At 39.8% G+C, this 26,696-nt stretch overlaps 1 protein-coding gene across 1 annotated transcript in view; it reads left to right on the forward strand.

Moving 5' to 3' along the window:
• GAREM1 (GRB2 associated regulator of MAPK1 subtype 1) overlaps nt 1-26,696 on the forward strand; it is a 118,322-nt gene that overhangs the window by 72,671 nt on the left and 18,955 nt on the right. Inside the window, exons 3-4 of the mRNA XM_018555317.1 lie at nt 6,739-6,869; nt 24,236-25,411. Coding sequence (XP_018410819.1) covers nt 6,739-6,869; nt 24,236-25,411 — 1,307 coding nt within the window. The remainder of the gene's footprint in view (nt 1-6,738; nt 6,870-24,235; nt 25,412-26,696) is intronic.

Consider the following 26,696-nt stretch of genomic DNA (forward strand, 5'->3'; position numbering starts at 1 on the left):
GTGGTATTCTGCATTGCGCTGTATAGAGGACAACAAATCAAGGAATACCACCAGCAATGCAGAATACCACCAGCTATAGAGTACAACAAATCCCAGCAATAGTACATTATACAGTGGTGCAATGCCGAATACCACTAGCTATAGAGGACTACAAAACCCAGCAATAGTACATTATACAGCGCAATGCAGAATACCACCAGCTATAATGTACTATTGCTTGGATTTGTTGTACTCCTCTATAGCTGGTGGTATTCTGCATTGTGCTGTATAATGTACTATTGCTGGGTTTTGTAGTCCTCTATAGCCGGTGCCATTCTGCATTCATTGCTGTATAATTTTACACTTTTCATTTCACTATATTGTACACCACACTTTTTTTTTCTTTTTTACTTCCACCGCTCCAAGCTTGCTGCAATCTCAATACAAACTAGAAGTCCCATCACTGGAGCCATTTTTTAAACTGTATTTTTTATCCGATTAACCGATTAATCGAACTTAATAATCGGCTAACTAATCGATTTTGAAAATAATCGTTAGCTGCAGCTCTAGTGTTGAACTTGTTTTTTATTGCTGGGAACTCTATTTAAAGGGCAACCCCCTCATCCTTTAGCTGCCTAAGACACTTTGTGAGCACTTTGAAGGTTGAGCTTTCTCATGCTGAGTTAAAGGGCCCCACTGCCGGCAGATTTTATGCACATTTATTCACTGGCCACTGGTTAGTCAGGGCCTTAGGATAGTAGGTGGGCCTCATAGTCAGCCTTATTTCCTTTATATCACATTTCAGAGATATTTGATGCTGTTTTCATTGTTTTCAGCAGGGTGGTTCCCCCATTTACGGGTGAGTAATGGGAACAAATGCCATCTCCATATATCACATTGTGTATTTACATATCTTGGTGGTTGATAATATGTTGACTTTGTTATTGCCAGACTTCTCCAATCAGTTCCTTCTCTACATGACTTTATTATGCCTAAATAAAGCCCATTATTTCCCTTTTGGTGTGTCTGTGTATTTTCGGGTTCAGTAACAGGGCAGGTCACCATTGGAAATCGTAGGAGACCCCAACATTTCTAGCAGCTTCTTCTGCATCCTATAGCAACTAGTCAAATTCAAACCTTCCTTGAATTTTTTTTATCTGATTAGTGATACATAATGCAGAAAGAAAAGTCATCAAATATGGTGAAAACCTCCACACATTAGTGCTGAACTTGTGGAAATGATTGACAATGATACATAAACATAGAGATCTCAAAGGATGGTGATGTCTTAACTCTAAACACTATGACATCAGTTACATCTGGAAACTCTTGCACGGTTAGATGCTTTTAAATATGTTTTTTTCTTTTTTTTTTTTTATATCTATTTCATTTGTTGACCTTGGCAACAAAAATGGTTGGTAAGGCATGTGTCTAGATGTTTGTCCTCCATTGAATATCCTCTTGTGTCTAGCATCTATGAAATCAGGTGGCATAATGTAGACCTGCTGTAAATCTGCTCTTTCTACAACCACTTGACAGTAATTTCCCTGTTGTTTTAGTCAGGCTATGTGGCAGCTAGCACAGTAAAGTATTGGCAGTGGAAGTAGACTACTTTTCGCCTACAAATAAAATACCTCCTCCCACAGGAATTGTTTTGAACTCATTTTACTTCCAAATAGCAACAATTCTCCACACAGTGTTACACTAATTATTGCAACATATTCCGGATGTAAAGGAAATCTCTTGTTGGACATTTTCTTAACTCCTTCCACATCAGCCTGTCCTTGCAAGGGAAATTATGTGCCTTTGTCAACCGGCTTTATAACTGGGATCACATACGTGTGGGAGTCTACACATTTATGCCACATCTGTCTGACACATTTGATATTAACAGACTGTATAATGAAATTGGAACCTCTATAAATATTACATACAGAGTACCACGTTGCTTGCATATCCTGCACTTCTGAAAACGTGTTTCTTCACAAAACACGCAGCCCAGCCCCTAGCCACCATGGCGCTGAGGTCTATTGAGAGTGCATACATCCAAGCGGGCACAGAAGTACGGCGGGTGCTGCATTTCCACCCATATGTAAACAAGAAGATTTGAGAGATTTAAAAGATAGTGGTTGTCACGGGAGGAGGCTTTAACTGCAATGACAAAAGTAAGTTTATTGTGCCCGGAGCTCAGCTATAGGCTCAATGGATGAGATTGATTTTTTGAGGAGGAGTACTGAAACAATAGTCCATAATCATGCATGATATTGCAGAAACAAGTAGTTACAAAAAAAGTAGGGCTGGTAATGAATAAAATTTTTGTGTTCGATTAATCGCATTTTTTAAAATCGATTAATCGAATAATTTCTATTAATTATAACGCACATACACATCCAACTACATTGGCCTATACACATACAGCACAGCAATGAAGTAATAAAATGAACTAGGATCACACTAACCCAGCACGTTATTAATCTCACGTGCCCCACTCAATATGGCCGTCACCGGACTCTGCCCCCCCCCCTTCCCTTCGTTAGCCGTCACGGACATCGACGCCACCGGTGACGTGATCGCTGGCGGAGAGGTGAGTGTTTTCATTAGCGATCAAAATAATTTTAATCGATCAAAAAGTTTAACGATTAATCGAGAAATGAATCTTTAATTTCCACAGCCGTAAAAAAAAAAGAGAACATTGTTCCTAGATTAATCATAGCGCATGACTAAATATTGTCCTCCTAGCTTAGACCTTCTCTTCTGTGACTCATAGCACGTTATGCACATCCCTGTCCTAATATGACTTCTTCATTTCCAGAAAGGGGGTTTGTTCTGAAGTGTGCTATCATTTTTAAGTACGGTATGTACAAGCAGCTATATCCTGTGCAGGTAGCCTGCAGCTGTCTCTCCTTGGGAAGTTAAAGTGTTTGGCTGGCAATGCATGTTGGGAATTGAAGTTCCCTAACAGATGGAGGAAGTTAGATCAGTGTTCACTTGACCGTTTATTTTATTGCCTTAATAGCGCACAGATTCCTTTTATTCTTCCTCAAAACTGAATGTCACAAATCAAAACATCATGTGTATGAGAACAGAAAATAAATGCAGCCATTCACCAGTCTACAACAGCACTGCTTTTTACTTGTAATCGTTTTCAGCACTTTTTCATTTATTAACATGTGTAACACTCAAAAATGCACTGCTTTGTTTTGCACTTCTCATTCCATCACTAGGCTGAATTGTAGAAGGTGTTTTTATGGTGGCTCACTGAATACAATAAAATGAGATTAGGTATATGTCAAAAATGTACTTGATTAATAAGTCACCATTCATATCTGCATAGTTTTATGGGTCTGTGACTCGTCTAAAATGTAGACCTTAGGATCAGGATGACAGTCAAGCAACTAGCATTTTCAGAAGGAGAGGACAGGAATGCAAGCGTCCATGACTCTGAATTATTACACTCTGGATGTCTATAGGTTAGACCGATGATCTATTTATATATGATCCCTTTTTTTTTTTTTTTACTGTGATCGTTATAGGCTTAATATGTTTTGATATTGTATGATGCAGTTGCATTATACAGTAATTGGTTTCATTAACAGTTTTTCTTGAGCTAGAAGTTCCATATGCTGTCCTACTCAAATTTGCACTGGAAAATGACAGTTGCATAGTTACATAGTCGGATTGAAAAAAGACACATGTCCATCGAGTTCAACCTATAGAGATATGAAAAAGAAAGAAAAGCCTAAACGGAACGCTGTGCCCCCAATTACCCCCTGTTGATCCAGAGGAAGGCCCAAAAAAACCCTATAAAGCATGGTTCAATTTGCTCCAAGAGGGGGAAAAAATATTTCCTGATCCCATAAGGCAATTGGATATTCCCTGGATCAACAATCTCTGGTGTTTTAATATACCTATAAGAACTCAATATGCAGTAATATTCTGTGCTTTTAGGAATACATCCAGATTTTCTGTTAAACAATTAACTGAATTGAACAATGAACTAGCTCCTGGGACAGTCTATTCCACATTTCCACAGCTCTAACTGAAGACTCTTTTCCGTATGCAAAGGTTAAACCTCTTTTCCTCTAGACGCAAAGGGTGCCCTCTTGTTCTTTGCAGTGACCTTAAAGTGCATGCTATTATTCAGTCTGATCTACCAGAACACCCAGATCTTTCTCTATCATTGACTCTCCCAAACATTCTCCCACTAGAGTGTATGACGCATGCATGTTTTTAGTCCCCAAGTGCATAACTTTACATTTATCAACATTAAACCTCATTTGCCAAATAGTTGCCCAATCACAAAGTGCATTCAGATCTTCTTGTAAGATGGAAACATCCTGTAAGGACTGTATTCCACTATATAACTTGGTGTCATCTGCAAACACAGAAATAGTACTTTTAATCCCCAACTCTATATCATTTATAAATAGATTAAACAGTAAGGGGCCCAACACTGAACCTTGGGGGACACCACTAACAACCTCAGACCATTCAGAGTATGAATCATTGATCACTACTCTCTGAATATGGTTCTTAAGCCAGTGTTCTATCCATTTACAGATTGAATACTCTATACCTACTGACCTTAACTTATACATTAGCCGCATGTGGGAACTGTGTCAAAAGCTTTTGCAACGTCCAAGTATACTATATCCACAGCCATTCCTCTGTCCAATTTATTACTCACTTCCTCATAAAAAGAAAGTAGGTTTGTTTGCCAACTTCTGTCTTTTGTGAAGTATCTTCCCAACTATTGAAGTTAAGCTTACAGGTCTGTGATTACTTGGTAAAGACTTTGATCCCTTTTTATATATTGGCACCACATTGGCCTTGCGCCAATCCATTGGTACCAAGCCAGTCATTATAGAGTCTCTAAAAATTAGATACACTGGCTTTGAAATTACACAGCTCAATTCTTTGAGGACTTATATTCAATGTCCTGTAAATTTTGCTGAGATTCATCCGGGACTATTGGACCCCTGCTGTGCCTGTACAAGCTCTTGGTCTCTGCTCCCCCCAGTAACTTGAATATGTGCTCCCTGTCACCCTTAGGCCTGGTTCACACCTAGGCGACGGCGTGTTTTTGTGAGCAGATTGCAGCTCATTGATGTTAATGAGTAAACGTTTGCAAAAACACAGCAAACGCGTGGGGACAGAACGAGCTATAATATGCCAGAAAAAAACCTCCTGTACTTTTTCCAGGGACAGGCATTTTGCTTATTGTGACACAATGCTCAGATGTGAACAGGGCCATAGAAATGAATGGGATTTTTTTTAGTGTTGTTTTTTAGGGCAGAAAAAGCCCAATAAAACACTCAGTGTGAACCAGCCCTTAGTGCTGTATTTTGCTGCAAAGCTAGGCCAGAAAATGAAATGTGATTGCCACTGTGAATGGACAGTATGAAATATCTGTTTATTGGCACTGTACATGCAGGGGCTGACTGAGCACAGACACACTTACTGCTGCTGTCGGCTTCTTGCATTATGCTCCCCAGCAATCAGCCTTGCGTTGCCTCGTGTGTCACCAGGCTGATTGTGTTTCCTAAAGCTTTCGCGCAGAGTGCCCTTGCATTTCTGCTCTGCAAATAAAAATTTTAGCTAGAAAGTTTTCTCTTTGGCCTGCCAATAATTTGGAGACGAGATTATAATTGTAATGATCACAGTTATGGCTATCACAATTTACAGCTGCTAAAGGGTTTAGACCAGCGGTCGCCAACCTTTCGGACCTCATGGACCACTAAAATGTATATGTGTGTGTATATATATACACACACACACACACACACACTCTCTACACACACACACACACACACACACACACACACACTTAAATAGGAGGAAACCAAAAATATGAGAATATATCTATATATACATACAGTATATATACACATACATACATAGGTGCGGGTGTGCCTGCAGGAGTGGCAGTGCTGGTGGAGGGAGGGAGCGGTGCCGCCCGGCCCAGTAATAATATTAATTGTTTCCCCCCTATTAAATCTGCCACTGGCCCTGCTGGCAGCGCCCGGGTCACATGCTCCCCCTAGCTTCAGCACTGCCCCCAACCACCCCTGTGCCTCCTCTTCCCACACACTGAGCCACTATTACCTGGCTTCTCCCCACTTTTTCTATGTCCCGCAGCCTGCTCAGTCGGGTACTGACGAGATGCCCCGCCTCCTGCAGAGCCTGCACTGTACTGAGACCCGCGCATTCCTTGTGACAGCCGCTGCTTGAGTCAGTGAGAGGCAGCCCTGGAGCCTCTGTGCCACTTCAATGACGACCCAGCCTGCATGGCATCAGAGGGGCCCGCGGACCACCAAAAATGTCTTGTTGGCGACCGCTGGTTTAGACCTTCTACACATAGGAATGAAAAGGGGGCTGCTAGTATGCACTCCTCCAGAAGACTGTGTTTGGGCAGATTGTGGCTCTGAAGCTGCAATCACTGAATATCTAAGCCACTCTATGCAATGCATGTTTTCTCACACCAGAAGCTGTTTTGTATCAATAATAGGATTATGGAATAGTTTGCTTTTTGTTTTACTGTGTGTGTGTATATATATATATATATATACACACACACACACTAATTTTTTTATGGGCAGTGATACCGTGAAGAGGTTTGTTACATTTCAGAATGCCCCACAATCCATTACTTGTAGTTACTCAATAGAGTGGGAGATCCTGGAAACAGAGATCAGTTTCACAATGACAGATGTCCAGCATAAATATCTTACAAGATTTTTGTTTATCATTTGTTTTCAGGGCAATTCAAGTTGCTTGAGCAAGACCGGGACATCAAGGAGCCAGTGCAGTATTTCAACAGTGTGGAGGAGGTGGCTAAAGCATTTCCTGAGCGGGTCTATGTTATGGAGGACATAACATTCAACGTCAAGGTAGACTTTAAAAATAAATATTTATCACAGCTGTAATAATTAGGTTTTAGTTTCAATAAAAAACTATTTTATGGTTCTACAACTAGCACCCTGTTGAATGGTCAAATAACATAAGTACTTTAATTCCTTGGATCCAGTTTACTTTTCCCTCAAGGTTCAGGGGCTTCTCCCAGTCAGTGGTTGGTAAGGAACAAACTCAAGTTTTTGTGATGCCTAGAAGCAGCAGCAGTTGATATAGTTCTGAGCAAATCCTTTGTGCTGCTGTTTTGCTACATGCTTTTCAGTCCTCCATGCTTAAAGTGATATTGAAGTCAAAAGATTTTCAAGCTATTTCAAATGCTGATTAAATCACTTACAATGGATGCTGTACCTTGATGTTTACAAGTTTTAGCTTTGTGCAGAATCAGCTGGTCCCCTCAGCACTGGCCATGATATCCTGTTTAAGGGTGGCTCCTTTCCATTGCAGAGTCCTATGGAGCCACCCTTGTGTGTGTTAATACGCTGTGTGTCTCCACAAACACAGACACACCAAGGCAAGTAATTCCCTTTCTCCCTGATCCCCACTCTTCCCTTATTCCTCCCTCCTTCCTTCTCCAATCCAGTAGATGGATGGCTGCCTCAGACTGAGCTCTCCCTTGTAATCTTGTACTGGACAAGAATTTCAGGTGAACCGAGCTAAGAGAGTTGGAGCTGTTCAGAAACACGATGATTGTCAGTGTTTGGGCAAAAATGTACATAAAAACTTTGCTGGGCGATGTATGTTTGTTTAATCTGGATTCATTATTGAAAAAAAGGTTTGAGAGTTTAATACTACTTAAACTGCAGAGATCACCATGAGCTTACCGATTAAAGTTAATCAGAATTCTAAGTTCTAAGGTAAATGACAGCCATGTGTCACATGAAAACTTGCCCTCCCTAAGTTAAACACTACCCAGGAAGAAACAAAAAATGCAAAATATATAGCCGTGGACAGATTTGTTAGTACCGTTTCCCGAAAAAGGAACCCACATTTGTTTTCTGAAATAACTTGAGGCTCCATTCATATATGGCGTTTCTGTGAAAACCTCACAGCAATGTAACAAGCAAATATTAACATGCGTGCGGATTCTGCACGCTTGCAGCTATTACTATAGACGGAACGCGCGGAATCCGCCCGTAAAATCACGCTCCGACTTTTTGGGGGGCCCCTCACTGACGCCGCCCTAGTGTGAACAATGCACATGAAAATGCATTGTTTTTATGGATAGTGCGTTTCCACGTATACGAATACAAGCAGAAAGCTGCTCATGAGTGAATGGAGCTTGAAACTGCCAAAAGTAATTCTCATCCATCATTGTTTATTCCATATTTAATAAACAAATGAGATTGGCATGGCCTAGCCATTCTTAGCTGCTTTTAGCTGTGTTTTTTGGGTCATTAGCCTGTTGGAGAACCCATGACCTGCGGCAGAGAGCTTTCTAACACTAGGCAGTACGTTTTGCTCCAGAATTCCTTCAGATTTAATTATACCCTGCCCAGATTCAAGACACACTGTGCCAGATGCAGCAAAGCAGCCCCAAAACATAACCGTGCCTCCAAGTTTCAAAATAGGTATAGTGTTCTTTTCTTTGAAAGATTCCTTTTTTCATCTGTAAACATAGAACTAATATGACTTGCCAAAAAGCTGCCGCTGTCTCTTCTGTTCAAAGGATATTCTTCTAGAAGCCTTGTAGCTTGTCAATATGCATGTTACCAAATTTTAGTCTGGCTTTATGTTTTTTTCAGTATTGTAGTCCTCCATGGTCTTCTTCCTTTGAGCTCATTGTCACTCACAAATCGACAGATGGTGATAGCAGACACTGATCTACCTTGACATTGGAGTTCAGTTTGCATCTTTTTGGAAGTTTTCCTTCTTTGTCTGCTGTTGGTACTATCCTTTTGTTCAATGTGAGGGTGATTTTCCTCTCCCATAGACCTTAAACATCTTAATATTTGTAGTCACAGGAACATCAAGCAACTTAGAGATGGCCTTGTAGCCTTTCCCTTTGGCATGCTGATCTATAATGTTCTTTCTGATCTCTTCAGACAACTCTCTCCTTTCTTCTCTTTTGGTCCGTGTTCAGTGTGGTGCACAAGCTGATGCCAAATAGCAGAGCGACTACTTTTCTCCAATTAAATAGGCTGACAACTGAAGACATGTGTGGCACTAATTATAGAAAATAGTTTGATATATCACTCTAAGCCACTTATTTATTCGTAGAATAAGCAATAGTTTCTTATTTCACAGTTTCTTTGCTTTATTCTGACATACCAAAGGCATGCAGGTATGCAGTACATGAGACAATTACTTTCAATTTGATCACTTTTTAGGAGGAAAAAAATGCATTGTTTCATTGAGCTATAAGGGTACCAACACATTTGTCCAGGACTGTGTGTGTTAATAGTGCATATTATTATAGTTGCCCTTCTTCAGATGATATTGAATTTTGAGTGAACATTTGCTTTGCTGAATGTGCATTGAAAGCAGTCCTGCAGTCTATTTTGTAGACCTAATTATTTCTCAGTTATCACTGGCTAGGAGTGAACTGGTAGATAGTTCTGAACTCTGTTTACAATGATGGCACAGCTCACTGTCTTATGGGTGCATGGTCATTGCTTCATTATGACATAATTTTCCTTATTTGGACTAGACTATATTATGTCATTTATATAGGCTGGCGACCAGCTTGCATGTGTTGCACTACAAAAGTGAACTGCTTATGGGATTTGTAACGAAAGCCAAAACGTTTCTAAATGTTCAGGCATTGATATTATTCAGTCTCACAAATATATTATACTGACATTATTGGGACTTGCAAGGTATTTCAATTTTGTGTTTAGAAAGGAGTCCAGCAAGCCCTCGAAACATCTGTTTGATGCATTGCTGATTTTGAATTTCAATAAAGCTTGACCATTTGAGAAGTGCTTGATTTCCTTAGAAATGATAAAGCGCCTCTGCAAGAAATTGCACTCTCACCCATTGTGAAGGGTGCTATTCTTTACATAGTTGGGATGAAATGTGGGATGACCACTTTTATTGAACTGAAAACTAGTAAAGGGCTCCAAGGACCCCTTTACAGGCTGTTTCTTTTACCAGATTGGTCCAGTTTACTCATTACTAATATTAAATATATGTAAGCACCTTGAACTAGAGTTTTACTTCCAGAACCTATCGGTCCCAGAATTCCCTGCCAGCCATAATTGTTAATTCAACAAAGCTGCTGCGAGTGCCAAATGCTCCAGGACATCAAAATGATTTTTAGTTATAGAACAGTGCGAGTTACATAACGGGACTGACATTAATGTGCCAGACAAGTCTTCACTGTCATTATTAAATTTAACTTTGTTCACAACATCAAAATCACTTGAGCCGACCAGTTTTATGAGTCTGGGTTAAATATTTTACTTTGTTCTTTTGATCATTTGTATTTGTTACCATCTATAACAATGCCAAGTCAAAGCACTGCTATGTATTACAAAGCACAAGCTTCTCCATTTTAGTGCCACAATACACACCGCGTGGTGTAGGCAGAAACGATTATAACAATAGCAATAATTGTGTGTTCTGTCCAATTGCTGCTTAAAAGGAAAATCAGTCTGTGGATTGGATTGTCTTTGGTTTGCCGGACTAATTTACTAAAACAATCACCCATTCAAATAAACAACATTTGTGTATTCTTTGTATTCTGATGTTTTTTTTTTTTTTTTTATAGAACCTACAGCTTAGAGCAAATGTAATGTGCAAGGTTCATAATAAACACAACATTGGCAGTGGGTATTCTAATGCCAGCCTGTACAAGCTGTTTTATCATGTGGTAGCTTTGTGTTTGGGAAACATCCTGGCCCTTATCCTACCAAAGTATTATTGAGTCATCCGTTTATAATCCAGATTGCTGCATTCTTTATTGGGGATTTACATGGCTTGGAGTTACAGAAGTTTAAAATAATGATGAGCATTTGCAGCAAAAATGTACTTGCTTAATTGGTAGACATACAAGCAGGACAGTGTTTTGGCATTTCTTTGTATAAGCTAAAAGTGGTTGGTATATTTTTAAGGATTTGTGACTCACTGAAAATGCAGTTGCACAAATTGGTAGAGTTTGCAGAAGAAGGCTCTATAAGGGAAAAGCAGAAAATGACTGCTGCATGTTATCTGTCCCTTCTCCATGATGTATACTGTAGGTGTAGTTCTATATAATATATTTATTTTCTTTTAACAATATTTTTTTTTTCTTTTACGTCAAATAGGGAACAAGAATATACAGTCATTGTGTACTCTCTTGCAAGTTAGCATTATTATGTTGTTTCAGTCAATTATCGGATTGATATCACATCTTAACTTTATCAGGTATGAGGACGAAGATGTATCAACATTGTGTTAATGTTTTTTAATGGAAGGACTTTTTTTTTCATTGACTTTTTATAAATGCAAGAGCCTTTGTGTCAGTGTGGTTGGTTTATTAAAGGAATAGAAGCTGTTTTCCTATTAAAGTGAATGTTCACTTAGTTAAGCGTTTGTTTACTTTGTAAAGTGAATGTTAGTGAATAAGGAGAAGCAGTGGTTGATTATCTAATCATGTGCTAGCAAAACGCCTTTTTTTTTGCACGTTTGGGTACTCAAATTGAACACATCTTCACCCTCAGTATCAATCACTTTGCTGAGTAAACAGCCTCTATTCCATTAATAAAACAACCCTATAGTGTCATCTTTTGGTAACCCAAGCAGGATGTCAGCCAGCTTGTATATTTGGAGCATTGTAAAAGGAGGGAGTCAATAAGCAAAGCACATATCTCTGGAAGCAATGTCAAAGCCCATCTCTGGGCTGCTGTTAAACATACCCATGCGGTGGGGACCTCCTACACTGCATGGGTTAAATGCTCGTTTTGCTAGTGGGGTAGGGGGAGTAAAGGAATAGGTACAAATACCTTACTCCCCACTCCCACAGGCTCCCTCCTCTCCATGTGACCGTTCACTTGAAGCTGCTTTGTTGCCTGGCCAGTGGCAGCCCTCTGACATCATTACACACAGTGCAGGACCAGCAGTCCTGCATTCCATAGGACGACAGCAAGAGCCCACCCATATTCCAGCATGTTGATCAGTGGAGGAGAACACCAGCCCCTTTCACCAATCATTTAACCCATGCAATACAGGGGAACCTACTGCATGAGTAAGTTTAACAGTAGCCCAGAGTGGGGCTTTAACTGTTTAGCTATTTATTAGGCCTGTTTTCATTGTTATTTTGCACAACCCCTTTAGAGAGTATCTTCAGTAAACACACCAGGTTCTCAAAGACTGTCTATAATTCACAGGTGTGACATACTTAGCTCAGCATGTTACTGGGCAGCTCTGACCCCAGCTTGTCGAGCCTAAAGGTGCCCATACACTGCACGATTCTCGTACGAGAATCACGGGAAATCCCGCGATCGTACGAGAATCGACTAGTGTGAACGAAGACGTACTGTACGGTCGCATGTCAAGGTATTGCCTTCAGTCTTAAGAGGCATAATGCACATATCATGATGAGGAAATCGGCCTTATCCTGAAACTTTAGATAGCAAGCTGACTCTTCAGAGATAGTCATTTCTGTTAATTGAATATGGTTTTGTGTATTACTAAAAACATAGAAACATCTTTTTTTTAGATAAAAATAAAGGAACCATCAATTAAACAATCCATCTTTATGTCACTACTTGGTGCCATTACATTTGTAGGAGATCTTTTCCGAAACAAACATGATGGCTGCTGCTATTGAACTTTTTTTGACATGTAGAGAGATGTTACCATTTCAAGCCTTCATGACAATCCCCTTCCTCTGGAACTCCGTGTACTGACAGAAGAGAGCACAACCATGCTTTATGAACTCAGCAGGAAAGTAGCATGTCGCACACCAATGACGTCACGTCACATCCAACTCTTTGTAAATAATGTTTTAATAAGAGAAAAAGGGAGCGGATGTGACCGATACAATGATCACATGTACAACACTTCCCTAAAGTTCCAAATAGCATGATGGTTTTATTTAACAGCATATGCTTCACAGTGATAGGAAATGCACAACAATCTAGCATAGCATGACATATGGGTGAGCAAAGCACCAGGTTGGTATATCCTCAAAACTCTCTGCACAGTCAGGGAATCATTGTAAGGGACTAAGATGAAAGTGGTTAGGACACAGGGGGTATGGGCAGATGATAGCTAGAGAGATCTGCTATTAAGGGGTGAGGGGGGAGTTGGAGGGGAATAAAGAATGCAAAGTAAATAGAGAGAGACCCCAGGAATCGCTGTGTAAGCAGGGGAAGGAGCAGCAGTACAACGCGTTATAAGATAAAACCCAGTATGACTGGTACCTTAAGGTGTGTGTTAACTAGAGAATGACTCTTAAAAATGGCACAAAAGGTCCCTCAAAAGAGATGGATCACATCTCTGCTCTGACTTCAATAGATGCAATCACTAACCCAGAACAGGTATGTAGATAAGGACTTCTGACTTTAATGTGGCGTTCCTAATATGATCCTTGTTTTGGATCATTGACCCAATATCCTATTGATTTGTATTGCCATGACTGATTTCAGTAGTTTCTCTAGCTTGGTGTCAACTTTTCTGTCTCTGAATGTGTTTGATTGGTGTCCAGTATTAGTTTATTCATTCCCATTTATAGATTTTATCATAGTAAGTAGTAATATGATTTGTGGGGTTACAAAATAGAAAGATGGCCATGTAAAAGGTATCACCCACTTGTGTACGCAGGGCAGCATGGACTCCAAACACAGCCCCACCCTAATGAGCTTTCTTCTTTGTCACTCCTTTGCAGTTGCACAAAGCGTATGATCATCCTTGCGAAAAGATTAATAGATATTGTTTTTATAGGTTGCAATTTTCTGCCTGTATATGACTAAGAGTGATGTTAGGCCACTGTACTGGTCTATCCAGTTAGCGAAGAAGACAAATCATCATATTAATAGTCATATTGAAAGAATAACAAAGCACAGTACAATTGAAATTAGCTCTCTAAATAATAAAGGTCAGATGCCACCAGTTTTGCATCTGACGTCAAGCAGTCTGGTTCCCATGACGACTAAGCATTTCAGTAAACTTTCTTATTCACAGCAAGGTAATGAGAGACAAAAAGATCTCTGCTAATTCTGACTCATGTTTAGAACAGCCTGCACATAAAATTAGCTGCCACAGATGCCGTAAACAATCGTAAAGGGAGAACAAACGCAGATCCTTGATATTTAGATAATTTATGTGAATTTTCTTTTTTAATCTTCTTTGCCTGAAATATAACATTAAATGCTAGCTAGTGAGTATTGCTTGCAAAAAGTATAGTGGGAACCCAAATTCCGAAGCATTCTAGGTTTGCCATCAATAGCTAATTTTACTGAAAGCAGATACTTCTATTCCACATTATTTTTGGCAATTTGAACAACTTGTTGCTTCCTTAAAGCCCATTTCTAGCCAAAACATTTTAAATTCTAGTATTGCATAGAGCAGAGAAGGGTTAGAGCCTGTTAGGGCTTGTTCACACCAAATGCAGACCAGATCTGCATGGGTTTCTGCACAGGCAGTGCAGTGTTTTTTGTTGTGTTCCCCTGCTGTTTTTGTAAAAAAATATATATATATTTTTTTTAAAGTTTAACATGGGCTTTCAGGCACTTGCATGCGTTTTTGAAGTGCCTAAAATGGGCTTTCAGTGCGTTCCAGGAAAAATAGGGCTTGTTGCAGGTTTTTTTTACATGCTCTGGAACTGAACTCTGCAGTGTGAACTAGAGCCCAAAATACAATTGGAATACATTAGACGCAGTTTTGATCCGTTCTGTAACTGCTCTGCACTTAGTGTGAACTAGCCCTTAGTATTTTATTGCGGTCTGTCTCCTCATTAAGAGTTTTCCTCTCACTTAGGGGGGTCTATTTATAAACTATTTGGAGAGCCGTTCTAGTGACACTAAACTCAGGATTTAAAAATACATTGAAGTTTCTAAACTATTAACAACAGTGTAGTTTATTTGTGCACCACTCGACCGTAGATGCTCAAATCATCTCTGAATTGGTGCTGGCACTGTCCTTCCTTTTGGATGGTGGCTACTTTTGTTCCCCATGGTCCCTGTGTATGTTGTAATGTAGCCACCACTCCAAGCTCACTTCCACAATAGACTATAATTTCATGTTTAGTTAACATTGTAGTCCATCACGGGAGTGGGCTTGGAGCGGGGGCTACTTTACAACACACACAAGGACCATCAGGGACAAAGGTAGCCACCCTCCAGAAGGAAGGTGGACAGTGTCGGCATGAATTCAAAGATGATTTAAAGATCTACAGCGATACACATTTTTGTTAATAGCTAAGGCAGGGCTCAAAAGTTCAATTCCTGAGCTACTAGCCAGGCCTTAAGAGTTACTAGCCACCAGTTGCCATACCTAACCCTTACCCTGCCCTGTCCTTAACTCCGCCCCTAAACACACCCTCACTCTGCTATTACTCACTTGTATTGCCAGAGGTAGTGGGGATCGGAGGGAACACAGAGTGCTGCAGCTGGTGCCCAGCAGAGAGGAGAGACGTGCTTTCAGCCAACGTCGCTGTGACTCTACATTGGGTGCAGTAACCAGCCTATTATTGGCTGGTAGCCAATAGCAGGCTGGATATTGCACTTGCCCACTGCCTGCTGTCAATCGGCAGAGAAGCGGACTTGAAGGAGAGCTTTCCATTTTGGTGTTATTTTAAATAACAGTTTGTTTAATTTTATTATATTGGCTTGTAGTTTTCAATTCAGATTATTTTAAAGCCATACAATTACTTAAAATGTCTTATATAACACATACAATTATTAATTTTTTTAAATGGGGAAAAAGGTAAATTTTTGCCTGACAAATTCTTCTGTGGGAGGTCCGTTGCAGTGCCATTCATTTCAATGGAAAAGGCCCTCCGCCATCTTAGATAGGCTCCACCTCCCTCTACCGCCAGCCATCCTGTGCAGGGCTTCTAATGTGTCCCTGTGCCTTTAGGCCTCATTCACATGGGTCCATGCAGTTTTATTCTAAAGTAAACTTCGTTTGTAACACTTTATTTGTGCAAAAGATGGTATTTATTTATTTTTAATCCGATTAATCACATTGAAAAAAAATCCTTTTTATGTAGTGAGAGCTGCCTTCCATCGGCCCATCACTTCCCACAAATTACTGGATTCCCAATGTGCTTTGCCTTTGCCAATCTCTTTTCCTGCTGCTTGATGTGATGCAGCCTCGATTTCTCAAGACTACATATCCCATCATGCATTGCTTCCTGCAAGTGATGATAATGGTATATTGTTCAAACACTTGTTCTTCATTGTGTCACAACTCTCACAGAACCTGCCTTCTGAACTACATATTCACAGGTTATTAGGAGTGGGATAGAACTTCTGGAAATTCAATATAGAAATACATATTTATTTTTTGTTTTTCACCATAGATACCCTTTAAGTCTGCAGGGTTGGATAGATGGAAAGATATGAAATCACTTGCTAGTTTCTTATTTGCTTACAGTATACATGGTCGCAGGCTGGCGCTGGGCTTTGGCTCACATTCAAGTTCGAGGAAGCAGGAATGAGCAGGGGCGTCCCGAGGCGGGGTGACACCCGGAGCGGTGTCCGAGTGTCACCCAGCCGAGACGTCATCGCGCACACGCGGCAGTATTCTGATACTGAGAGAGAGGAGGAGACAGCCACCCGCCGGGTCCCCTCCTCTCTCCTGATACTTTTCAGAGGGTAGTGACACCACCCTTGTGACGCCACCGGGAATGAGCTTAGTTTTATTCAAATTTGGTTAACTTTAATAATCGTTTTTGTGATTGTTATTCACAGTAATGTGTTCTAAAAATATTTTCCCTCTAGTGTCTGTTTTTCAGAAAAAGCGGTTAAGAAAAGCAGACAGTTTTCTAGGTAAAGATTAATGATCAAGAAGCTCTTGTAGAATGAGTGATGAAATGCGGCCGGACTTGTTAGTGTTCTGAATACGCAGCTCGGAGTGTAAATAATGAGCCAGCAATTGTTTCCTGCTTTGTTAGACAGGAAATGATTAAAGATGCTTAGATAGCACAAATTGTGAATGGCTTCCTCTAATATCCAGACTTCCACACTTGTGGATTGTGTGTTTTGCTGTAATTTGCCATGTCACCAGCTTGCTGCATGTTTACATGAACTGTCTGCCTGGGGTAGACGCAGCCTTGATGGTGTCACTTATTTCCTGCACACCGATTGCCATAGAGATGATTAGCTTGCTTGTCTTCTCCATTTATCCATGGCTGATCAGGGCTACGGCATTTTATCTCCAGATTTGCAGATGTGGACTAATTTTACATCATGACTTCAGCATTCAGCGAGTAATTAAATCAGCTGCTCTCGTCATGCTGATTGGTAATGGCCTTACTCATGATGACTTCCTTGAGATTGTTTGGACAATAAACACCAAAAAGGGGAACTTTATGTTCTGTGAATTAATTAATTATTATAATGTAGCGCTTACCCCCGAAGGAGACGCCAGAATAACCCAGGTATTTCTGTCATCAAGCAAGGATTCACAGCACACCAACACACCTTGTGAAGTTTTGTAAGAATTTTACTGAGCAAATAGTTTCTTTTGATTGGCCAAACAAATGAAATACAATAGGAAGAAGAAACAGTGTTTAACAATATACTTGAGTATTCAGATAATCTGTAGCCACGGCTATCTAATAACTTAAATATACAATACTGAGCTATCTAGATAGTTATCTCAGGCTCTATCAACTGGGTTGCTAATGTCTCGGTCTCAAATATTCCCCAGCTCGCTGTACTACTGGCCAATAGTAATAGTCTAGGCTAGCCATCGTTAGGGCCCCTACTGTGTTGCTGAATTGATTTGTAGAAATTAACAGAAATGGCCTAAGGTCTCGCACTCCGTTGCAAATAACAGTCAATCTCATTTATTGACTTTGTCTATGTGACATCACGACAGTCAGTCAATAAAGGAGATTGACTTATTTGCAACGGAGTGCGAGTGACTTAATGGTTTGTTGCATTTGATGTGCGGAGGCATCCACAGTCATTCCGGGACCCCCCAATTTCTGAATGGGTTTTATCCGTTCAGGAGTGCAATGGGATCTACTACATTCTGACTCCTGGGTCAATCTCACGGTTGGAGCATTCATCAGCGCAGTAGCGAGAATCACGTATCCCCTTCCTCTCAAGCCGACCTCCTTTGGTCCTGGTAGCAGAAGTTGCACTTTGAAGACCATCTCTGGTTACCGGTAGACTGACAGTCACTCTAAAAATCTCTCACCGATCAGCATGGATACTAGGCCTCAGCAGGTCTCCCATCGACAGGATGCAGCTGCTTGTCCAGGCTGCAATATCCCTGCAGGAAGCACTCCGCCTCTGGCTGAAACGATCGTCCAAATGGTGCTGATGAGCAGACTACGGGAGGTTCTTTCACTGGGTATGTTCTAGGGTGAGCACACCGTCTTTCACAGCTCCACATTGTCTCCTCCTCTCCTGTGCCAGCGTCAGCATTACAAACACTGATCTCTACTGTTCGCTCACCCTCCCCAGACTGCGATCGCTCCGGAAATCCAGACCAGCCCATTCCTCCGACTCCAGCACACAGTCTTCTGGGAATTGTAGTCCTTATAATTCACCACGATCTCCTCCTGTAATTTCACTACAACTCCCACATGTTTCTCTATATCGTAGGCTGCACAGTGAAAATTAACTATTTACAAGCAGAAGTATGTCTGATTCTGCAGCAACTCATATAGGGGCTACCGTAATAATTAAAAGTTTGTTTTTCAATTATACAGGTATTCTCTGAGTTGTGTAGGCCCTACATACCCAAATTCAGGGGGGGAAAAAATTAGAATATGTAAAGACCTAAATTGACCCTGGCTGAAAACTAGTTAATGTCTCACATCACAGTCTTTAAAAAGGTATTACTACTGCAAAACACTGCGCCACTTGCTAAAAGTTTCATTAGCAAGTTATGGTTTTATGGCTGTCAGACTTGCAGGAACAAATGTGACAGATGTGATAGCAGTGGTGAGAAGCTACGGGATAAAGACGCCTATATACCGACTCCACCAAACCACTACACCAAACCACTGAGAGCCTGTTCACACCATCTCACTTTGGTAGCATGGATTGGTGTGGTGCTATTCATTCTGAATGACATCCCAACAGACCTCAGCACATTTACATTGCAGCATTGCTGCATGCATGATTTTTGTTGTGGTGTGTTGAGCATGCCCATTCAAATAAATTGGCTGCCCTAACACAACACATGTTGTTTTTTTATTACCTCTTATTTTTTTTTAATTGATTTAAATTTTTTGAGAAAAGGTTTGTGAACCCTAAATGAATGACTTACAAAATTAGATCTGATCTTCATCTAAAATAGTGGAACCTCACTGACGCATTGAAAGCTCAAACAGAAGGCCTTTTATTAATTGCAAAAAAATGCAATGCTTCGGTCATTTATTAGCCCTTTCATAAGGCACACAGTGACAAGTGGTCTGGCTGCAGTCACTGTTCAGACGAAAATGAGTGGTGCTGATCTAGCCAACTATAACCTGATCACGGCCCACATCTTTTTAAACCTTTATCAACCATTTCTAGTTTTTATTATTGACTCGTATTGTTAAGAGCAGATGACCAAAACTTTTCTATTATTTATAGTGCAGCCCACACCCGAATTGACTGGAACACCTGATTCCAAGTGGAAAACCTGACTCTAATTACTGCTTTGCAATATATTATTACACTAGAGAGCCTTACTTTTTTATCAAAGACCTTAATTGTTTGAAAATATTTGTTTTAAGACAACATGGCACGTGTGTTGCTAAATAAGATTTTGTTGTTACGGCCGCATGAAAGATTGTTAACCTCCACTGCAATGGTTCCCTGCTCGTGTTGGTCTAGGGTCGGAAAAAAAAAAAGATATACGCCTGGCTGTTAGACCACTCCCTGCCGCAATCTCCAGCACTCTAATGACCCTGTGACATCATCACTTCTATTATACAGTGTATTAGAAATGAAGATGACAATGGACATTCCACAGCCATAGTGGAGGGGAAGAGAGGTGAGCCATCACCACCACAGGACCAAGGTTTGGGTAAGTGTATCTTTTTTATTTTAGACCCTAGACCAAAACAAGAACGTGGCACTTGCGGTGTGGGGTAGCCCCACTGAAAGGGTTAATTTTTTTTAATTGCCCGGAGTTCTTTAATAATTCTCCTTCTTTTGTTTAATATATTACACTTAATATATACTACTTTGAAGTGGAAAAAATAAGGCATATTAAAATGTCTTCCCACTGAAAATACTTGACAGTTATAATGACTCTGAGGTGATCATCTGTTCTTGCAAATATGCTCGTCCGTCTGCTAATGCATAATCTTCCCACAAGCAAAAAGAATGACAGTATTAACTGTAAAAACAGAAGTTGAGCATCATGTAAAGCATCACTTTACGTACTGAATGGTATCAAAAGATTACATTTTTTATGAAACAAACTGTTTAGATTATTTATCCAGAATTCACATATGAAAGAGAGGTTTACATGAAGTTTGACTTCAAGAGTTTCAGTGACAACACTCTCATGGGGAATATACAAGTACACAGGATCAGTGAATGTAATGTAAACAGTTAACTGAACCAGGAACTAAATGTTGAAAACTGCCCATAATAAGGTCAGCAGAGGGCAAAGGACTAGTCATCAGTATTGCCAGTAGGCTCCCTGCAGCTGATCTTTTCCCAATTACTCAACGTGTTTTGTTCTGCGCTGCTATTCTGTGTCAGAGGGGCGGCCATTGGTAGAGGAATAGGGCTTTGCTTCCTCATGTCAGAGCAATCTCCTGATGACTAGTGACCTGGTAACTGGTGGGGGAGTATTAAAAAAAACAGCATCTGAGGTTGCTATTGAACACAGATTGACATAATGAATGGTGCCAAAGCAGAGAAATGCATGCAGTATGGATTCTTCTCCAGCAATCAGAACAGTAATGACATCTCCATATCTGTTGAAACAGTCACAATGCCTTTAATTCCCACCCTACAGATATACAGCTATGATGCTTTAGGCACAGAGTGCCTAGGTACACTCGCATGCCAAGAAGTAAACTGCTAGTTTTTATTAGGAGTTCTACACAAAATGTACATTTTTAGGGTAATATTTAGAAACCATTCACATTTCTAGATGTTACTTATAACATAGCCAATTGTAATTTTTTGATTTCAGGTTCACTTTTATCTCTCTATTATAGTTACAGCAACCAGTTTTTCCAACAGTTTCCAATTGCAATTTGAAGGCTTTTATATTAGATTGGTTTAACACATTGGGTCTGGGGTAAATATTACACACTTTTAGGAACATTTAGTGGGGCAGTCAGTCAAAGAGAGTAATCTGGGGTGGATTCCCACATTCTTTTTGGGATCCTATTTAACTCCTATGAGAAGTAATGCCAAAGAAAGGTTTGGCTTTAATTCTTTTTTAAATACACATGGAAATATCTGTGTTTAATTTAGAACTGCCCCTCTTCTCCTAAGAAAATTCCCTATCTTAAATGCATTAACAAATAGGGTTTGAAGGAAGTGTTGTAGAGTGTTTATGTGCCATGTAATAATTGAAAGAATGGCCTCGGGTCACCCAAACTTCAGCAAAATGAATGGCATATCTGATCATGTAAGTCCTGCCAGAGATAACAATATATTGTCTTTCGAATGTCCATAAATGTACTCCTGTAGCTTATGCGTTACACTAAATTAAGCAAGAGCTGTGTGTGGAGGTCTTCTAATTAGAATATCGGCTTTCTATTGATTTATTGTCTTGCTTTATACAGACTCCAACAGAACCTATTCTCTGATTTAAATCATGCAATAGTGAAGACAAAAGTGCATGAACCCATTGCAAGCACTCAAAATTATATTTAATTATATTAAACACCCATCTCCTGCTGAACCTTCTTTTCGATTGACCGTAGAAATGACCATTTTTAAAATTAATTTGTTTTCATTTGGATTTTTTTCTCTACTTTTTTAACCTTTTGAATATAGATCTAGGTTTATCTCAAGCATGCTCTAACTCCTTTACTGTTGACTGACTTGTTCCAAGCAATCAACTACTTTTTCCGTAACAATACTTTATTAGTTAGTTTTATTAGGTTAGTTTTGAACTTGCCTCTTGTTAGTTCAAGGTCATATCCCCTGTATTTTGTTTACATTAGCTTTATATGGAAACTGTAGACCTCCTGATCCTTATTCGGACCCTGAATGTACTTAAATGTTTCAGACAGGTTTCTGTTGCTGCCTGTGTGTCCATCGGAAAGATAGCCCTTAATTTCCTGTACCTATGACAGGGTGCCTTAGGGACAGGAACTAATAGATATGTCTTCGGTGGGAACAGAGACATCATAGATAATGGCTCTATTTTTTTTTTTTTTTACTGCTGTCTGTGTCTTTTTTTCAGTGATATCCACTCCCCCTGATTTCTTGTTATAGTGTTACAGGGTCAGGAAGTGAGGTGTAATCTCTTCAGTGGGATCATAGACCCTAAAAAAAAATCCAGGCTCGAGAAACTTCAGGTGCCCAGCCACAATGAAGTGTTCTGTGTCAGAGCTGCGCAGTGTTAATTTCGCCGACTACTAATTTCCGTCATAGTTTTCGTCGACAACACTTTTTTAGTGACTAAAACTAAATAAAAACAAAATTATGATGACTAAAATGTATCGACATTTTAGTCAATTTACCTAAACTGTACTAAAATGTTAAGGAGTGACGATTTGGGAAGAGATCCAATCAGAACTTTGGACTTCCCGTTCCGGTTCCATCCTGAATAGACGGCTAGTAGGTAATTATGTGCAATGGCATTACAGCCAATATAGTTTTTCATTGTAATATTTTAGAGTTGCACTTCTACTTGAAAGAATGAAGAATGGCATATGCAATTTGTTATAATCAATGCATATCGAATTACTGGTCCTTTGTTGAAAATACTCAATATTATTGTTTCTTTATAAGACTTGGTTTAATCTAATGTTAAGATAAATAAAGGCATGTTATATATCACAACTGTTGAATATGTGTCTGCATTGCATGTTCAAAACTTAATATCATAAATAATGGGTTACCAGATGTTTACTCGAGGAGTATATAATGAGAATGGAAATTCTAGAGAAATTCTTAAATTACTCTTTAACTAAACCCACTGGATTTTAGTAGACCAAATCTACTGTAGATTTAGTCGACTAAAATCTTATGATATTTTGTCGACTAAAATCTTATGATATTTTGTCGATTTAAAACTAGACTAAAACAATTCAGATGACTAAAACCAAATCGTAAATTTCAGTAAACTGTGATGCTCTCTTCATGCTTGTAGGCTGGGTACATAAACAACAATGAATCCATCCATAAAACGCATTAAATAATTAACAAAATAAATTTTAATGCAATTCATGTTGGCTCTCCTCTGCTCTACACGGCCTGGGTCAATGGGTGGGTCTAAGCCACAGCATGTCACATTATATGACAAATAAAGAGGGCATCCGATAAAAAGAGCATGCTGACAAGGCTACCTGGAGGAGCTGCTGTCAGTCATGTGCATACATACAAAGTATATGGGTGACAGCAGCTTCTCCAGGGGAAACTTGCTAGTGTGCACTTTTTATCTGATGCCCTATTTATCCTTTTTTTTTTTTGAAGGTAAGGCACACAAACATCGCTCTGATGACAAGCAGTTCACAATTCTTCATTCTTCATAAAAGTTAACGCTTGCTGGGATGATACAAAGTATCGGTACCGGTCTTGCGGGCATGGGTTGCTGGGTGATAGAATGTGACAGATCATTATTTAACAGGAGCATGTGCACTATGGTGGCAATGCTGCACAGACTTAATCATCCTCTAGGTCGTTGCCACCAAGAACAAGGAAATCAAAGTAATAAGCAGGATTAACAGGTATTTTTCTATATTGAAAGGTTTTTTAAATAAATAAAGGGCACATATAGTTAGGCTAATTTAATAAGGAGGCTTTTATGATTTTGTTTTGGGTTTACCGGCACAAAATATTTGCTTGATTGCAAGTAAAAGACCATATATTGCAGCCCAAACACAACAATGGAATACTGTATTTAAGGTAATACTTTCAAAGAGAATGGCTTATCCTTAAAGTCAAGAGATATAGATCTAGAACTATTCATATAGAACACTTTCTGTTTGTAAAATCTTTGTGATAAGCTTTGGTGCTTGTTTTGTTATAACATGTTACTTAAGTTGTACGTAATGCTTATTTTGCATAAAAATACTTTCTGTGTAGTAATCCTTGTAATTTGTTTTGAATTTCAGGTTGCATCAGGAGAGTGCAATGAAGACACCGAAGTCTATAACATCACGCTGTGTACAGGAGATGAGCTCACGTTAATGGGCCAGGCTGAAATTCTGTATGCAAAAACATCCAAGGAGAAATCACGTCTGAATACCATTTTTAAGAAAATTGGAAAATTGAACTCAATCAGCAAATTGGGTAAAGGCAAAATGCCTTGCCTGATCTGTATGAATCATAGAACTAATGAAAGCATCAGCCTTCCATTCCAATGCAAAGGGAGGTTTAGCACTCGCAGCCCTCTAGAGATTCAAATGCAAGAAGGGGAACACACAATCCGTAACATCGTAGAGAAAACACGACTGCCTGTGAATGTGACTGTGCCTAGCTCACCTCCCCGTAACCCATATGACCTTCATTTTATTCGGGAGGGACATCGGTATAAGTTTGTCAACATTCAAACCAAGACTGTTGTTGTTTCTTGTGTGCTTCGTGGCAGCAAAATCATTCCCATGCATTTTCCTTTACATTTGTCTGTTCCAAAGTTTAGCCTTCCAGAAAACGTAGCGAAAGGTGAAGTGTGGCAAGAGTCCATAGTTCAGCATTTGTACAACATATGCCAAGAACAGTTCGATATTGAGGAATATTCCCGGGCGGTGAGGGATGTCAAAGTAGACTGGAATGAAGAATGTAAGAGTCCAAAAAAGAGCTATTGTTCTGGGCACAGTCACATACCCAACTCACTAAGCTATGCCCGTGATGAACTGACCCAGTCTTTCCATCGACTTTCTGTCTGTGTTTATGGAAACAATCTGCATGGAAACAGTGAGGTTAACCTGCATGGTTGTCGGGATATTTGTGGAGATTGGGCAGTGTACCCACAAGATTCTCCACAGTACCAGGACTCTGGTGACAGTGGAAGTGATTACCTCTTCCCTGAAACAGGCGAGGAATCTGTTAGTCTACCAGCCAAGCCAGAGCTTGCCTATGAGGAGCTCTGGCTAGAAATGGGAACAGTAAAGCGAGGAGGACAGCCCCTCACCCGTTCACAAAGTGAAAAGAACAAATGTGATGCTTTTCAGGGGTCACTTCATTCCAAATGTGGCACATCTTCTCAGTCATCTCCCGGATCTCTTCTGACCAGCAAGTGTTGTGATATACCCTTACCTCCACCTCCAGTGCCTCCCAAATCAGAAGCTGTAAGTAACTTATAAGAGTTCTTATCTAATATTTCTAAAGTGGCAGCAGTTTATGCAACACTGCATGTTTATTTTCCCTCACACTTTCCCAAAAGTCATTATGCAAAATCAAATTTGTGGACATGAACATTCTACCTTGGTGTTACTTTTGTAAGGCTACAACTGAAACTAGCAAACCATTTAATGATGTTCAATAAGTTATTAATGTATTACAGAGAAACTGGTATTAGCTATTTCCTTTTTGATCAACAATATACACACTGAATAAGGGCCTGCGTTCAGGGGATTTAGGCTGTGTCAATGAGCTTGGCTTTAAAATCACTTGAGATGTTTCTGAGATCATTCAGACTTAAAATGGCATGCAGTTGACCTCCTTTACACCTGCATTTGACCTGCTTCAAGCTGTTTTTATATTCATAAAGACTTGTATGACCTGACTTGAAAAGTATGTAAAGGCTAGTGTTGGGCAAATCTGCCTGGCTTCGGCAAATCTGACATGGTGGTGAATCCAATTAAATCCTATTGGGGGTGGGTCCTACTGGTAAATTATGTCATTTTTTGGACTAATGCAGGTGTGGGGAACCTCCGGCCCTCCAGCTGTGGTGAACCTACAAATGACATTAGGCACTGCAAGATTCTCACAGCCATAGGCATCCCAGCTGCAGAAAGTAAAGTCAAATAAAAACAAAATAGCCTAAAAGGACTTTTAACCCTTCCCTATATTAAACTATCAAAAAAGTTTAGACTATGCCTATACTCTAAACACTTACACAAGTGACATGGTCTACCTCTCAGTTTGGGGAGATTCACTCTAACTTTCTGTAGCCGTTCCAGGACAAGAATTAAAGAGAAATCTCAGCAGGACACAGAGCACATAAATAACTTGATAGGGCATTTAACCCTTCACTGCTCTATCCAAAGCTATAAAAAGTTGGTTATGCATACACTTTAACCTCACTCAACTAAGGATATAACATCTTGAAACTATTCAATGACCTCCATCTTTAACTACCTTATCGGGTACCAAAGCTGTTGACACCAGCTATCTTGTGCCAATATCTCTCGGCACCCATGCATGTGAAAAGGATCATAAAAGATTGCATTGGGATGTTGATGTTTTTGGTTGCTGCTATGGTGAGATTGATTACTTATTTATATTGCTAGGAAAATCGTTCAGAGCCCAGATAGATATTGGAATAATTATGTCATTAAATGCCTATCTGGGCTTTTACGAGTATGTCTGCACCTTCTTTCCAATTGCATGTATATGCACATTCAAGTTTTT

The sequence above is a fragment of the Nanorana parkeri genome, unplaced genomic scaffold, assembly GCF_000935625.1.
Source record: "Nanorana parkeri isolate BGI_ZX_2015 unplaced genomic scaffold, ASM93562v1 scaffold191, whole genome shotgun sequence".
NCBI lineage: Eukaryota > Metazoa > Chordata > Amphibia > Anura > Dicroglossidae > Nanorana > Nanorana parkeri.